The sequence below is a fragment of the Geotrypetes seraphini genome, chromosome 6 (assembly GCF_902459505.1).
Source record: "Geotrypetes seraphini chromosome 6, aGeoSer1.1, whole genome shotgun sequence".
NCBI classification, from domain to species: domain Eukaryota; kingdom Metazoa; phylum Chordata; class Amphibia; order Gymnophiona; family Dermophiidae; genus Geotrypetes; species Geotrypetes seraphini.
This window is the reverse complement of record NC_047089.1, coordinates 250,460,386-250,478,215: the sequence shown is the minus strand read 5'-3', so window position 1 is coordinate 250,478,215 and position 17,830 is coordinate 250,460,386. Positions and strand designations below refer to the sequence as shown.

Sequence of the window (17,830 nt, the reverse complement as noted above, 5' to 3'; positions counted from 1 at the left end):
GAAGGACACGATACTACTCGAAAAGGTCCAGAGAAGAGCGACTAAGACGGTTAAGGGGCTGGAGGAGTTGCCGTACAGTGAGAGATTAGAGAAACTGAGCCTCTTCTCCCTTGAAAAGAGGAGATTGAGAGGGGACATGATCGAAACATTCAAGGTACTGAAGAGAATAGACTTAGTAGATAAGGACAGGTTGTTCACCCTCTCCAAGGTAGAGAGAACGAGAGGGCACTCTCTAAAATTGAAAGGGGATAGATTCCATACACACGTAAGAAAGTTCTTCTTCACCCAGAGAGTGGTAGAAAGCTGGAACGCCCTTCCAAAGGCTGTTATAGGGGAAAACACCCTCCAGGGATTCCTGCTGAACAAGGATATACGCATGTAGAGCACTGGTCTTTGAGCAGAGGGCCGCCGCGTGAGCGGACTGCTGGGCATGATGGACCACTGGTCTGACCCAGCAGCGGTAATTAGATCAATTAGTACAGCTAGTAACAAAAGCCACCATAGACCCAATTATTTTGCCGGATCATGGTGGAGTTTGGATTGAATTTAAATTTGCTGAACAAGATTGTAGCAGACCTGTGTGGAGATTTAATAATACATTGCTTGCGGACTTACATTTTCTTGAAGAATTATGCATATTTGTAAGTTGAATGTGCTTTTATTAACTTATTATATTATATGATATATATATATTTGTGTATTGTACTTTTGATGTTTAGAAAATCAATAAAGAATTTAAAAAAAAAAAAGAGGAGTCAGCAATTCTTATACCAAGTAAACATTATATAATCCCAATAAAAACAGGAAGACCAATTTGAAAACCTCTCACTGTGCTTCACAAAGAAGCATCCTGCAACAGCAAACGCCGGGCAAAAAGGATTCCTAGACATGAAAATGAGACAATATCTTATTACTTTGATGGCACAATCTGTGCATTTAAATTGAGAGCATTTACCCAGATAGACTGCCAAAAGCCGTAAGAAAGGCAAAGAATTCCAGAGGGAGACTTTATTTGGCATCAGCGGTAAATTCAAAAGGCTGGCATAGGAGTGAAGTTCATTACTGTCATGCATTGTGCAAAATTATCCCACATGAAGACATGAGTCTGCAGCAGAGCTGTATCGCCTCAGTTCCACTAGAGGGCAGCATATGCTTAGAAACCCTCTTGATGCTGAAAAAATAAAACCCTCCACCTTATTTTTTTTTTTTGTCTGCTAAAGACCAGCAATAAAGGACAGACATTTCTAGGGCAGTAAAGGTGCAGAATTTGTTTTAAAAACTCAGACATAAGCATGCATCTCACATCTTTATGTTGCACTTCATGTGAGCAGCGGAGTGCCACGATGCAAAACTGCTCCGCGTGGACTGCGTCGTGGTCAATGTGGGCGGCCACACGCAGGGCCTGTGCTTGATTTATACAGTACATATCACACACACCATCAGTGCAGCTGCAACACTAGTATTCAGATTAGTGATCATAGCACAGCACTAGAGATTGGCCGTTGAAAAGGAGGTGAATAGAGGATTATCTGAGGGGGTCGCAGTCGCTGGCAGCAGAGCCTCTTTTCCCCCTAAATACGAGAAGGTTCCAGTTCCTTAGCCTAGATTGACAGTTCCTTGATTGCAAGGTTTAACCCTTTGGAATATTGCATTTGAACAGCTCTCCTCAGAAATGAAAAATAGATCATTCAATAGGGAAAGCCTAGAAGCCCTGTGTTTTTCTTCTTCTTTTTCAGACATGCAATGGTAGCAGCTATTTTTAAAACCATCTATATTTGCATATTTATAGTGCTTTTGTTTGATTCGTTTATGTTTAAATTCACTGTTAATAACTGAAAACTAATAAAGATTTACAAAAAAAAAAAAAAACCAACCCAAACCCAACCATCTATCTATTTATTCAATTTTCGATACTGTTCTCCCCAGGGAGCTCTGAATGGTTTGCATGAATTTATTCTGGTACTCAAGCATTTTTCCTGTCTAGAGTTACCAGACGGGGTTTGGACGGCTTTTCAAAACCCGGCACTTTGGATTCTGAAAAGCTTTCTCAAAATTGTGTCAAGCAGGAGGGTATCCATGCATGTGTGGATGCCAGATGATGATGTCATGTGTGTCTGCATGTGACATCGTTACATCACATCTGCCCTTCTGCCTGATGAGAGCAGGCAGCGGGATGGGTGGGACTGGAGGTAGGACTGTGGCATAATGGTGTGGGAAGGGTGGAACTTGGTGAGACTGGGGGGTGGGTCCAGGGGGGTCCAGATTTTACTAAAGTCCCAGGGGGCTCACAATCTATCTAATGTACCTGGGGCAATGGGGGGATTAAGTGACTTGCCCAGGGTCACAAAGAGCAGTGTGGGATTTGAACCCACAACCCCAGGGTGCTGAGGCTGTAGCTTTAACCACTGCGCCACTCTCTCCACCATGAAAACGCATGGATTTGCATGTACCGATTCCATTGTATGCAAATCGATCTCATGCATATTCAATGTGGAAATCTTGAAAACCCAATTGAGTTGAGGGCCTTGAGGACTCAGACTCGGGCTCTGCGCGACTCCCTTTCATTCCAGTCCATCTTCCAGTAAGCTTTTCTTTGTTCAGCCACTCTGTAAATAAATATTTTTTGGAAAGTAAAAGTGAGAGACTGGTCACTCTTTTTTTCCCACTGGAATTCTTTGTTTGGCTCTCTGCTTAACTGTAGTGCAGGGATGTTTACTCTCGATCCAAGAAAAACAAGATGAATAATAAGAATTTAAAAATGCATCATAGGACACATATAAAAATCCCAAAGAAAACATACAGGAATACCCCAAGACAGGGGTAGGGAGCCGTATTCCAGTCGGGTTTTCAAGATTTCCCCAATGAATATGCATTGAAAGCAGTGCATGCAAATAGATCTCATGCGTATTCATTGGAGAAATCCTGAAAACCCGACTGGACTATGGCTCTCGAGGACCGGAGTTCCCTACCCCTGCTCTATGTTATGTCTGTCTGTCCAAGTTATATTGTAAGCTCTTCAGAGTAGGGACCATCTATAAATGTCAGCCCACTTCTTTGAGAGTATTTTCAACTCCTAGCTCCTCTCACCTTGGGATCGGCATCCTCAACCCTCTATGTCAGGGGTAGGGAACTCCGGTCCTCGAGAGCCATATTCCAGTTGAGTTTTCAGGATTTCCCCAATGAATATGCATTGAAAGCAGTGCATGCAAATAGATCTCCTGCGTATTCATTGGGGAAATCCTGAAAACTCGACTGGACTATGGCTCTCGAGGACCGGAGTTCCCTACACCTGCCTCAAGATATAAACTTATTGTATATAAAGCTATTTATTTATTCAATACCTTTCTCCTGGGGGAGCTCAGAACGGTTTACATGAATTTATTCAGGTACTCAAGCATTTTTCCATGTCTGTCCTGGTGGGCAATGGGGGGGGGGGGTTAAGTGAGTTGCCCAGGGTCACAAGGAGCAGTGGGGGTTTGAACCCACTAACCCAGAGTGCGGAGGCTGTAGCTTTAACCACTGCCTCAAGAAACAGGAAACACAACCTTCACAGCCGTGGAAGCAGAAAACAAACAACGAAGGCTATTCGGGGTTCAGTTTCCTTTTCTTAGAACATAAGAACATAAGAATTGTCGCTGCTGGGTCAGACCAGTGGTCCATCGTGCCCAGCAGTCCGCTCACGCGGCGGCCCCCAGGTCAAAGGCCAGTGCTCTAAATGAGACTAGCCCTACCTGAGTACATTCCGGTTCAGCAGGAACTTGTGTAACTTTGTCTTGAATCCCTGGAGGGTGTTTTCCCCTATGACAGACTACGGAAGAGTTTTTCCAGTTTTCTACCACTCTCTGGGTGAAGAAGAACTTCCTTACGTTTGTACGAAATCTATCCCCTTTCAACTTTAGAGAGTGTCCGCTCGTTCTCCCTACCTCGGAGAGGGTGAACAACCTGTCTTTATCTACTTTGTCTTGAGTCCCTAGAGGGTGTTTTCCCCTATAACAGCCTCCGGAAGAGCGTTCCAGCTTTCTACCACTCTCTGGGTGAAGAAGAACTTCCTTGCATTTGTACGAAATCTATCCCCTTTCAACTTTAGAGAGTGCCCTCTCGTTCTCCCTACCTTGTTAAATATGACTCGACTCGCTGTCTCTGTAAACTGAAACAGAGACAGCGACAGATTCGTTTGACCGCAGAATTGGATATCTACCAGATTTTACGGAGAAGATTACGAAACTCTATGTTGTATGATTCGTCGACACGATTCAGCCTCCTGAGGCAGAGGCCCTTCTAGGCTGAAAAACAATCGTGTCGCGTCATATTTAACAATCACGGAAACTGAATACTGAAAGGGGGGTGCAGGGGTGGGGTGGCGGTCCGCTCCAGGCGCGGTCTTTGTAAGGGGTGCAGACCCCCATCCTCCTCTCCACCCCTCCCGCTCCTTTGACCCCCCTCCCCCGCCGTGCGCGTGGGCCTCTCCCCTCGTACCTCTTTCATTTTCCCTACGCGAGCAGCATTACAAACTTGCTGCCCGCGCCGGTGTCGCCTTTCTCCGACGTCACGTCCGGGCCCCGCACCTAGGAAGTGGCATCGGAGAGATAGCCAACACGACGCGGGCAGCAAGTTCACGCTGTCGCTCGCACCTGGAAAATTAAAACGGCACGGAGGAAGAAAAGGGGGACACACACACATTAAGGGGGAGTCAGGAAGGAGTGGGAGGTGGAGAAGAGGGTGGGGGAGGGGTGCCACTGCCTTTAGGATCTGCTTTGTTCTGTGTTGGAAACAGATTCTGACGACCCCCCCCCTCTCCCCCACCCCCCAGTCCACCTCTTATTTATGGGATAAGCAATCTAACGTCTTGGGATCTGGATTGGTCTCTTGGAAACAGGATAGTGGGCATATGGATATGTTTATGGTCAAGTTTTCAAGTTTTATTAAAATTTTGATGCATCGCAATACAGTGTTCGCCCGGTTGTTCATGGTCGACGGTTTGCGGTCCTGGTCATTCGCGGTATTTTCCGACCGCGAACCGCTGACAAGGAGAAGTGAATGGAAACCTGTAAAGACGTTCCCGGAGTGTTATTTCGCGTTTTGTTTTCCCCGGGCGTTAGTCTTTTTTTTTTTTTTAGGGCTGCTTTCGTGTCCTTTTCCTGCGCCTCCTTCACTCTCGCCGGCTAACGGGATCGAACGCTTGATTGATAGGTCGACGGACAAAGGGACTGGGAAAGATAAGGGGGTGGAGGCAAGAAGGGGCTACCAATGGGAGTGAGGCGGGAGGGCTGGTTTTAGCGTCCTGTTGACGGTTTGGCAGCGCTCATGCAAGATGGAGGGTGCGTCGCGGGTCGTGCTGGTATTGGTAGTCCTTTGCGGCATGCTCCGCTCAGAGTGCTTTGATGCTAAGGGCGCAACGTGTTCCCCCAGTCGTTCGCGATTGGATAAGGCCCTCTCCTGCTGCCCTCTTCAGGCTCCCCCATGAAAAACCATATTCCGCAGTTTTTCGAGATTCGCAGGATATCGGGGGAGTACTGTATCATAAATTCAAAGCGATTTACAATTAAACACACGGTCTTAGTTATTAACTACGATAACCACACGAACATTACGGACTAACATGGAAGGTAAGTACAAAGGGAGGGTAAAATTTTTTTATAGTATAGTAAAAAATAAAAAGGAAATTAAAAGTTTTTTGTTTTGTTTAAATTTCTTAGAACCTAAGACAAAGGAAAAGCGAGTTTCTGCAGCGAACGGGGTCAAAAGAGAATCCGATGATTAGGTCTCAAAGGCATCCTTGTACAACCAGCATTTTAACAGCCCTTTAAATTTACTTCCCGATTTTTCTTCCTTAATAAATGACGGTAAAGGGTTCCATATTCTGAAGTCTGATAGAAAAACCATTCTTGGAACTGTGCATTTCGTTCAGGGCCAGGAGTTGACAGTCGAGAAACTGAGCTGCTTTGGTGTGAAGCATCTTCGGGAACCCCCCAATGCTCGCGAAGGAAGCCTGGCCTCCTGCGCGCTACGCATCCCCCTACTTGGGCACACGGCCACGGCGGTTTAAAAAGAGAGAGAGAGTCCAAAGATACCCTCACACGTCTCCCTTGTTTAAACCACCCACTGTTCCCGCACGGGTTGCTGGTCTTGTCTTCCTTTCAGAACTGAATTAAGGTTGCTATAGTGACCAGAAGTCTGACTTGTTTGACTTCTTACTGCTAGCATAGACAGAGAAGGCCTTGCTGGATGCCGTGAGCATAACTCTGTCGTAACTTTAGTCAGGGAAAAGAGAAGACGGGCTTATGTCCATATAGAGACAAAGGGCTAGATTCACTATGCAAACCGATTGTGCACCGATCGATTTGCGATCACTTTATTTTACCACATTCTTTCACGCTTGAACTGATTTCTGTATAGCTTTGGGCTGAACTGGAATGATTTTGCACATGATTTTGCACAGCTCTGAAGTTATCACTACACATCAGCACTTTTAATCTTCGAGTGGACTTGAACTATGTCATGCTTTATGAACTGATTGATTCTTGGATGTTTGGGTTGCTCTTCTATTAACTTTCCTGGATGTTTCAGCTAATATTTGCTCACCTTTATGTTGTGTGATCTCTTTTGAGCCCTGGATAGAGCATACCCTGTAACTCCTTCTGTCCATTCTTCCTATTCATTTTCTATTTTGCTATTTATATATCCATATTTATATTGTATTTGTATTTGATGTTGTTTATTGTCCTATTATGTGTTTTAAATGTTGAAATTTTAATACTGAGAATTAAATAAAGATGTGAAAGTATTTTTAACTACTGGTTAATATTCAATGATGCTCAATGTTTAACAATGTTTCCCATTTTTTATCACTAATTGGATGATTATCGTTGGGGTTCTTTATTTTTTTCAATAACTATCCTTATGTCTGATCCATCACCTGAGCTTCCTCAGCAGGATCTGGGTCCCTCTACCGCCATACGGGCCTCTCCCCCGTCTTGTGGCACCTTACTCAAAGAACTCATGACACCACCCTTTGAGAACATAAGAACATAAGAGTTGCCTCCGCTGAGGCAGACCATAGGTCCATCTTGCTCAGTGGTCCGCTCCCGTGGCGGCCCATCAGGCCTATTGCCTGAAACAGTGGTCCCTGACTAATTTTATAACTTACCTCTACCTCTATTCTTATCTGTACCCTTCTATCCCTTTGTCCTCCAAGTACCTATCCAAAGATTCTTTGAAACCCTGTAGCGTGCTCCTGCTTACTACATCCTCCAGCAGCGCATTCCATGTATCCACCACCCTCTGTGTGAAGAAGAACTTCCTGGCGTTTGATCTAAACCTCTCCCCTTTCAATTTCTCTGAGTGTCCCCTTGTACGTGTGGTTCCCCTTAATTTGAAAAGTCTGTCCCTGTCTATTTTTTCTATACCCTTCATGATCTTGAAGGTTTCTATCTTGTCTCCTCTAAGTCTCCGCTTTTCCAGGGAGAAAAGCCCCAACTTTATATACAATATACTACCTCTGAACCCATGGGGGTTCATCTTTTTCAAGACTCCTATACTGACAAGGGTCTTTGGGTCCAACCTTAGCTATGGAACTGGGTTCTCCTCTTCTTTCTCACTTCAGATCATAACATCATCAGATTGAACCCTACTCTTATCTCCTAAAGACCTCTACTTCCCGTTGGTAACTCTTTACCCTACGTTTGTTTTTTTTATTACCTTGAATATTTTATATCATCACTTATTCTATTCTTTAAAATTTTGAATGTAATTCTTGTTTTTAGTTTGAATGTAATCCGCCTTGAACCGCAAGGTAATGGCGGAATCGAAATCACTAATGTAATGTAATGTAATGTAATATTCTCTGGAGAAAGTACACACAGGAAATCCAATACAGTAGAATTTAACTTTAAGAAAGGAAACTATGACAACATGAAGAGAATAGTAAAAATGTGAGGAGCAGCTGCTATAAAGTCAAAACTTGACATCAGGCATGGATGCTATTCAATAAGACCATCCTGGAAGCCCAGACCAGATATATTCCATGTATTAGAAAAAGGAGGAAGGAATACCAAATGGCAGCCAGTGTGGTTAATAAGTGAGGTAAAGAAAGCTATTAAGAGCTAAAAGAAAAGCCTTCAGAATGTGGAAAAAGTGTCCGACTGAAGATAATAGGAAACAGTATAAGGAATGGCAAATCAAATGCAAGGAACTGATAAGGAAGAAAAAGAGAGACCTTGAAAAGAAGATTGTGTCGGAGACAAAAACACACAGAAAAACCTTTGTTAAGTATATTAGAAGCAAGAGCTGGTAAAAGAATCAGTTGGACCGCTAGACCAGTGTTTTTCAACCTTTTTACACCTATGGACCGGCCAGACCCCGCCCATCTCTACCCAATCTCCACCCCAGACCCCGCCCATCTCTACCCAATCTCCACCCCAGACCCCTCCCATCTCTACCCAATCTCCACCCCAGACCCCGCCCATCTCTATCCAATCTCCACCCCAGACCCCGCCCATCTCTATCCAATCTCCACCCCAGACCCCGCCCATCTCTACCCAATCTCCACCTCTGACCCCGCCCATCTCTACCCAATCTCCACCCCAGACCCCTCCCATCTCTACCCAATCTCCACCCCAGACCCCGCCCATCTCTATCCAATCTCCACCCCAGACCCCTCCCATCTCTACCCAATCTCCACCTCTGACCCCGCCCATCTCTACCCAATCTCCACCCCAGACCCCGCCCATCTCTACCCAATCTCCACCCCAGACCCCTCCCATCTCTACCCAATCTCCACCCCAGACCCCTCCCATCTCTATCCAATCTCCACCCCAGACCCCTCCCATCTCTATCCAATCTCCACCCCAGACCCCTCCCATCTCTATCCAATCTCCACCCCAGACCCCTCCCATCTCTACCCAATCTCCACCCCAGACCCCTCCCATCTCTACCCAATCTCCACCCCAGACCCCTCCCATCTCTACCCAATCTCCACCCCAGACCCCGCCCATCTCTATCCAATCTCCACCCCAGACCCCTCCCATCTCTACCCAATCTCCACCCCAGACCCCTCCCATCTCTACCCAATCTCCACCCCAGACCCCTCCCATCTCTACCCAATCTCCACCCCAGACCCCTCCCATCTCTACCCAATCTCCACCCCAGACCCCGCCCATCTCTATCCAATCTCCACCCCAGACCCCTCCCATCTCTATCCAATCTCCACCCCAGACCCCGCCCATCTCTATCCAATCTCCACCCCAGACCCCGCCCATCTCTACCCAATCTCCACCCCAGACCCCGCCCATCTCTATCCAATCTCCACCCCAGACCCCGCCCATCTCTATCCAATCTCCACCCCAGACCCCTCCCATCTCTATCCAATCTCCACCCCAGACCCCGCCCATCTCTATCCAATCTCCACCCCAGACCCCGCCCATCTCTACCCAATCTCCACCCCAGACCCAGCCCATCTCTATCCAATCTCCACCCCAGACCCCGCCCATCTCTATCCAATCTCCACCCCAGACCCCGCCCATCTCTACCCAATCTCCACCCCAGACCCCGCCCATCTCTACCCAATCTCCACCCCAGACCCCGCCCATCTCTATCCAATCTCCACCTCTGACCCCGCCCATCTCTATCCAATCTCCACCTCTGACCCCGCCCATCTCTACCCAATCTCCACCCCAGACCCCTCCCATCTCTACCCAATCTCCACCCCAGACCCCTCCCATCTCTACCCAATCTCCACCCCAGACCCCTCCCATCTCTACCCAATCTCCACCCCAGACCCCGCCCATCTCTATCCAATCTCCACCCCAGACCCCTCCCATCTCTATCCAATCTCCACCCCAGACCCCGCCCATCTCTATCCAATCTCCACCCCAGACCCCGCCCATCTCTACCCAATCTCCACCCCAGACCCCGCCCATCTCTACCCAATCTCCACCCAGACCCCGCCCATCTCTATCCAATCTCCACCTCTGACCCCGCCCATCTCTACCCAATCTCCACCCCAGACCCCGCCCATCTCTATCCAATCTCCACCTCTGACCCCGCCCATCTCTACCCAATCTCCACCCCAGACCCCGCCCATCTCTACCCAATCTCCACCCCAGACCCCGCCCATCTCTACCCAATCTCCACCCCAGACCCCGCCCATCTCTACCCAATCTCCACCCCAGACCCCGCCCATCTCTACCCAATCTCCACCCCAGACCCCGCCCATCTCTATCCAATCTCCACCTCTGACCCCGCCCATCTCTACCCAATCTCCACCCCAGACCCCGCCCATCTCTACCCAATCTCCACCTCTGACCCCGCCCATCTCTACCCAATCTCCACCCCAGACCCCGCCCATCTCTACCCAATCTCCACCCCAGACCCCGCCCATCTCTACCCAATCTCCACCCCAGACCCCGCCCATCTCTACCCAATCCTCCACCCCAGACCCCGCCCATCTCTACCCAATCTCCACCCAGACCCCGCCCATCTCTACCCAATCTCCACCTCTGACCCCGCCCATCTCTACCCAATCTCCACCCCAGACCCCGCCATCTCTACCCAATCTCCACCCCAGACCCCGCCCATCTCTACCCAATCTCCACCCCAGACCCCCGCCCATCTCTACCCAATCTCCACCCCAGACCCCGCCCATCTCTATCCAATCTCCACCTCTGACCCCGGCCCATCTCTACCCAATCTCCACCCCAGACCCCGCCCCATCTCTACCCAATCTCCACCCCAGACCCCGCCCATCTCTACCCAATCTCCACCCCAGACCCCGCCCATCTCTACCCAATCTCCACCCCAGACCCCGCCCATCTCTACCCCAATCTCCACCCCAGACCCCGCCATCTCTATCCAATCTCCACCTCTGACCCCGCCCATCTCTACCCAATCTCCACCCCAGACCCCGCCCCATCTCTACCCAATCTCCACCCCAGACCCCGCCCATCTCTACCCAATCTCCACCCCCAGACCCCGCCCATCTCTATCCAATCTCCACCTCTGACCCCGCCCATCTCTATCCAATCTCCACCTCTGACCCCGCCCATCTCTACCCAATCTCCACCCCAGACCCCGCCCATCTCTACCCAATCTCCACCCCAGACCCCGCCCATCTCTACCCAATCTCCACCCCAGACCCGCCCATCTCTATCCAATCTCCACCCCAGACCCCGCCCATCTCGACCCAATCTCCACCCCAGACCCCGCCCATCTCGACCCAATCTCCACCCCAGACCCCGCCCATCTCGACCCAATCTCCACCCCAGACCCCGCCCATCTCTACCCAATCTCCACCCCAGACCCCCGCCCATCTCTACCCAATCTCCACCTCTGACCCGCCCATCTCTACCCAATCTCCACCCCAGACCCCGCCCATCTCTACCCAATCTCCACCTCTGACCCCGCCCATCTCTATCCAATCTCCACCTCTGACCCCGCCCATCTCTACCCAATCTCCACCCCAGACCCCGCCCATCTCTACCCAATCTCCACCTCTGACCCCGCCCATCTCTATCCAATCTCCACCTCTGACCCCGCCCATCTCTACCCAATCTCCACCCCAGACCCCGCCCATCTCTACCCAATCTCCACCCCAGACCCCGGCCATCTCTACCCAATCTCCACCCCAGACCCCGCCCATCTCTACCCAATCTCCACCCCAGACCCCGCCCATCTCTACCCAATCTCCACCCCAGACCCCGCCCATCTCTATCCAATCTCCACCTCTGACCCCGCCCATCCCTACCCAATCTCCACCCCAGACCCCGCCCATCTCTACCCAATCTCCACCCCCAGACCCCGCCCATCTCTACCCAATCTCCACCCCTGACCCCCTCCCATCTCTACCCAATCTCCACCCCTGACCCCGCCCATCTCTACCCAATCTCCACCCCAGACCCCGCCCATCTCTACCCAATCTCCACCCCAGACCCCGCCCATCTCTACCCAATCTCCACCCCAGACCCCGCCCATCTCTACCCAATCTCCACCCCAGACCCCGCCCATCTCTATCCAATCTCCACCTCTGACCCCGCCCATCTCTACCCAATCTCCACCCCAGACCCCGCCCATCTCTACCCAATCTCCACCCCAGACCCCTCCCATCTCTACCCAATCTCTCCACCCTGACCCCGCCCATCTCTACCCAATCTCCACCCCAGACCCCGCCCATCTCTACCCAATCTCCACCCCAGACCCCTCCCATCTCTACCCAATCTCCACCCCTGACCCCGCCCATCTCTACCCAATCTCCACCCCAGACCCCGCCCATCTCTACCCAATCTCCACCCCAGACCCCGCCCATCTCTACCCAATCTCCACCCCAGACCCCGCCCATCTCTACCCAATCTCCACCCCAGACCCCGCCCATCTCTATCCAATCTCCACCTCTGACCCCGCCCATCTCTACCCAATCTCCACCCCAGACCCCGCCCATCTCTACCCAATCTCCACCCCAGACCCCGCCCATCTCTACCCAATCTCCACCCCAGACCCCGCCCATCTCTACCCAATCTCCACCCCAGACCCCGCCCATCTCTACCCAATCTCCACCCCAGACCCCCGCCCATCTCTATCCAATCTCCACCTCTGACCCCGCCCATCTCTACCCAATCTCCACCCCAGACCCCCGCCCATCTCTACCCAATCTCCACCTCTGACCCCGCCCATCTCTACCCAATCTCCACCCCAGACCCCGCCCATCTCTACCCAATCTCCACCCCAGACCCCGCCCATCTCTACCCAATCTCCACCCCAGACCCCGCCCATCTCTACCCAATCTCCACCCCAGACCCCGCCCATCTCTATCCAATCTCCACCTCTGACCCCGCCCATCTCTACCCAATCTCCACCCCAGACCCCGCCCATCTCTATCCAATCTCCACCTCTGACCCCGCCCATCTCTACCCAATCTCCACCCCAGACCCCGCCCCCATAATAGTACTAATTGTAACACTATTTTTTCCATTCATTTTTCACAGATACACAATATAATCTTATTAACAACACATAACGGTTTACCACAAAATTAAACTACACAAAGCACACTGACAACAGATGTAAATTCTCAAAATTGACATAATTCAATCACTAAATTCAAAAATAAACATAGAAACATAGAAATAGACGGCAGATAAGGGCCCACGGCCCATCTAGTCTGCCCACCCTAATGTCCCTCCCCTACCTTTGCCCTGTGAATAGATCCCATGTGCCGATCCCATTTGGCCTTAAAATCAGGCACGCTGCTGGCCTCAATCACCTGTAGTGGAAGACTATTCCAGCGATCAACCACTCTTTCAGTGAAAAAGAATTTTCCTGGTGTCACCTCGTAGTTTCCCGCCCCTGATTTTCCACGGATGCCCTCTTGTTGTCGTGGGACCCTTGAAAAAGAAGATATCTTCCTCCACCTCGATGCGGCCCGTAAGATACTTGAACGTCTTGATCATGTCTCCCCTCTCTCTGCGCTCCTCGAGCGAGTATAGCTGTAATTTGTCAAGCCGTTTTTCGTATGGTAGATCCTTGAGTCCCGAGACCATCCGGGTGGCCATTCTTTGCACCGACTCCAGTCTCAGCACATCCTTGCGATAATGCGGCCTCCAGAATTGCACACAGTACTCCAGGTGGGGCCTCACCATGGATCTATACAATGGCATAATGACTTCCGCCTTACGACTGACGAAACCCCTTCGTATGCAGCCCATGATTTGTCATTCTCCCCCTCCCTTTGTTGTCTCCTTCCCTCCATGCTATGCCTTACCTTCTGGCCTGCTCCCACCTGGCCATTTTATGCCAACACCGGTGTTATCTTCAGGCTGGCTCCCTCTTCCTTACTGACGCAGTGCACAAAGCCGTGGGCAGCGGCTCCTTGCATGTCCCGTGCCTCATCTGGAAGCCTTCCCTCTGACGTTGTAACGTCAGAGAGAAGGCTTCCGGTTCAGGCACATGACGCGCGTAGGAGCCACTGCCCATGGCTTTGTGCACTAAATCAGTGAGGAAGAGGGAGCCGGCTCGAAGATAACGCCGCATCGATCACACCGTAGACCGGCGGTTGAAGAACACTGTTTTGGGCCTGATGCACGTGCCAGCCCTGTGGACCGGCACCGGTCCACGGACCGTTGTTTGAAGAACACTGCGCTAGATGACCGAGGGGCTACAGTAGAGAGATTAGAAGAATTCTTTGCTTCGGTCTTTACCGGGGAAGATGTAGGAGAGAATTCATTGTCAGAAATGGAATTCAACGGTGATGAATCAGAAAAACGGAAACAAATCTCGGTAAAACTGGAAGATGTCATGGGGCAATTTGACCGATTGAAGAGAAAGGGACCCTCTATGTTGGTTATGGTTCATAGTCAGTCGTGCGCAACACACCAGCGCGCTGACAATTCAGCGCGAGACACCAGCGTGCCGCAAGAAAACTTAATTTTAAAGAGCTCCGAAGCGGGGTGTGAGTGGGGAACCCCCGCACTTTACTGCATAGTGTTTGCGCTGCTGTTGGGGGGGGGGGGTTGGGGGGTTGGAACCCTCCATTATAAAGAAAACAGAACTTTTTCTGATTTTTTTGGGAAAAAGTTCCATTTTCTCTATAATGTGGGGGGGTTGCATCCCTCACACCCCTCCCAACGCAGCACGAACAGTATGCAGTAAAGTGGGGGGTTCCCCCCACACACCCCGTCGGAGCTCTTTAAAACTACGTTTTCCCGCGGCACGCTGGTGTCTTGCGCTGAATGGTCAGCGCTCGATTGTTGGCGCACTGGTGTCTGGCGCGCAATTGTCCCATCACCGTTGGTTATTTGCAAAGATTGGCAACGTTACTCCTCCCTTCCCAATCCAGAGTAAATCCGCTCTGCCCTCATCGTTCATTCTGCCACAAAGTACAGCGGGGCACACCACCAGTGGCATAGCAAGGATGGGAGGTGCCCGGGGCAGTGGCACCCTTCCACTGCCCTCATCTCTATCCTCCCCACTTCTTCTCCGATCTCCCCCCCCCCTGTCGCATGGGCACCCCTCTTCCCTTCCCTTCCCCGTACCTCCAGTTGTTCACCGCCATGAGCAACGAGAACTTCAATGTGCTCCTCACGACCCCATCAGCTCTCCCACTGACTTCACTTCCTATGCACAGCATCCAGAACTGATATTTATTTATTTATTTTTTAAATTACAAAGATGAATGCTGATATATTCGGGCATAGCAATTTTTTAAATTTGGTTTGGGGCCCGTTGACATCCTTTGTTACTTCAACATAGTTGTCTTTAATTTTATTTTTGTTTATTTCTATACATATCCAGGATGGGACGGGGGGGGGGAATCTTTTTGGTTTATTTCTTGATTAAATTGTTGGATGGGAGGAGAGGGATATTTTTCTTCTGCATTGTTATTGATAGAATTTAAGTGCTTATGTTGATTATTAATGTCTGTACAATTCTTGGCACTTTGTATTAGTTTTGAAAATAAATTTTTAAAAAATTTAAAATTTTATTTTTTTAAAATTTTTTTAAAATTTTTTTCCAAAACAGTTTACAATAAGTTACATACGTAAAATATTATAAAAATCAGAACAAGATAGGAACAAAAACAAACAGATTCAATCCTTACATAAGGTCAATTGCTCAAAGAAATGCTTCTACAAAATAGTTGTGTTTTTAACATTTTCCTGAACGAGTTCCTGTTTCTACATTTTCAAATTTGACCAACAAGGCTATTCCACAACTGTAACCCCTGCACATGTAAAAGTCATGGCCTTTGTTTCCACGTATTTAGGGTTAGCCTTTGTTAGCGCAATGATCTTAATGTTTGATACCCAGACATCAAACTCTTTAAAAATTCAGGGATTGTACCATATAGAAATTGGTGACATAACATAATTGCTTCGTATTGAATTTTAAATACAACTGGCAGCCAATGCAATTGTCGGAGATATGGAGTGATATGCTCATATCTTGATTCTCCAGTTATCAGTCTAGCTGCGTACCTTCAGAGCCCTGCACCTGGTCTTAGTTATTCCCAGGTACACGGCATTGCAGTAGTCCAGCCGCGACAAAATCAGTGGGAGAGATGATGCGGTCGCGAGGAGCACCAGAGGTAAAGAGGAAGGGAGCACGCGCGTGGCAAGGGGAGACGTGGGAAGAGGCGTTGCAGAGAGGACGACGGGTGCTGGCACCCCCACTAACATGGCACCCACCACCACCTTTTATCATGGCCTTAGTCTTCTTGATAGTAGCAATTAGATTATTGTCTGCAATAACATGGAAAATATCAAAAATGTATCTCGTATTGCAGGCAATTTAGGTGGAGTCATATAAATAGCTCTGTGGCTACTTGCACCTAATTATCAGCATGTATTTGGCCTGCTATGCTGGTATTCTATAAATGATTTATTGAATAGGCACCACCTCGGCACAATGATATAGACCCACCCTCCATACTTATACATAAATTTGGTTTTATACGAGGGCGAATCAAAAATGAAAGGCAATTGTTAAATTATACGATAACCGGAACGGAGCGAGCAAAATGCAACATATTTTGGGACAGGATCCTGGCTAGGCCTAGTTGCCCCTCTGAATCCCAGTCCCGGAGTTAGAAGGAAGGTGGTGGAACACAGCCTTCAGTGCCTCCCAAGAATTGTATACTGAGATTTCCCTGGTTGAATAAGGCCAAACACTTTAATGGTAAACAAACTTCAAACACAATTGCAGAAATGGCACGAGCAAAAAGAAAAAGGCTTCTATGAATTCAGTTCATTCTAATTAGGAAACAAGTAAGTTCCACTTTAGTACAAGCCGTGCTTTAGACTTAGTCCAGTCCATATACAAAAGTCCAAAACTTTTCCTTCTGGCCTCAATCTGGGGCCTAACAAAACAGTGCAGCAGACAAACACTTCTCCTTTGGAAAACAATCTCCCTGGCTCTGGCTGTGGCCCTGCTGGGTAGAGCCGAATCCCCAACAGGCTGGGAGGAGATAGACCTGTAGACCACAGGTGTTGCCGCCCTCCCAAAAGTCAGGCTCAGGTTTTACTTCTTCACCCCCAACCACAACTCAGAGCAGTGCCCCAAGCTGCTCCAAAAATAAACACACAACTCACAACTTTCAGCTTCTGGTTTCTACTGTTCCTGGGGGTAGCTAGAACCCCGTAATGCCCCAGCATAATACTCTGGAAGGCTTTAAAACAAAAGGCCAAAATGCAAAACTCCAGTGAGGAAAAACTGCTTGGCCTAACAGCCTACTCACAGTCCATCAGCTGTTCTTCCCAGTCAGGCAAAACATATTCCTCTTAGCACTCCATATCATAGTCCTCAGACTGGGCTTCTGAGACTGGTTTGGTATGGCTGGCTTCCAGTTTCCTCCATTTCCCATGTCCTCAGAGAAACTGCCTTGAGCTGGCCCTGGTTCAGCTGGAAGGGCTGGCTTCCTTCCCAACTTCCATTCATCTGTTTGTTCTAGTTGTCTCTCTTCCCTAGCTGACAAGGAAAGCTCAGTAAATGGGAGCCCCGGCAACCAGCCACGCCCCCTCCTAGCAGGGAAAGACAAACTCTTAAAGGGCCCTGCATTCTCAATGTCAGCCTGAGCGCTGGACACTCTTAAAGGGACAGGCTCCTTTCTAAAGTTGTGCACAGGATTTTTACACTGTTCAGGATGTTTCTATACCTGGTAACAGGGTTTTTAATAGGGCTTACAGGGACTTTCTCCCTGTTTCTAGTAGGGCTAGCCAGATTCCTATCACAATATGTACTTGTGCATTGCCTGTTGGATAGTTCATCCATGCACAATGCAGCGCTCGGCCTTTAGTCGTGTGGCAGCCACGAGGTCAGAAACATGGACGTTCCATTGCAAGATTGC

At 49.2% G+C, this 17,830-nt stretch overlaps 1 protein-coding gene across 1 annotated transcript in view; it reads right to left on the bottom strand.

The window, feature by feature from the left end:
* The window catches only part of LOC117362746 (amine oxidase [flavin-containing] A-like), a 147,449-nt gene extending 130,035 nt beyond the window's left edge, over nucleotides 1-17,414 (bottom strand). Inside the window, exon 1 of the mRNA XM_033949651.1 lies at nucleotides 17,222-17,414. Within this exon, the coding sequence (XP_033805542.1) occupies nucleotides 17,222-17,228 (7 nt within the window). The 5' untranslated portion in view covers nucleotides 17,229-17,414. The remainder of the gene's footprint in view (nucleotides 1-17,221) is intronic.
* Between the last annotated feature and the right edge of the window lie 416 nt (nucleotides 17,415-17,830).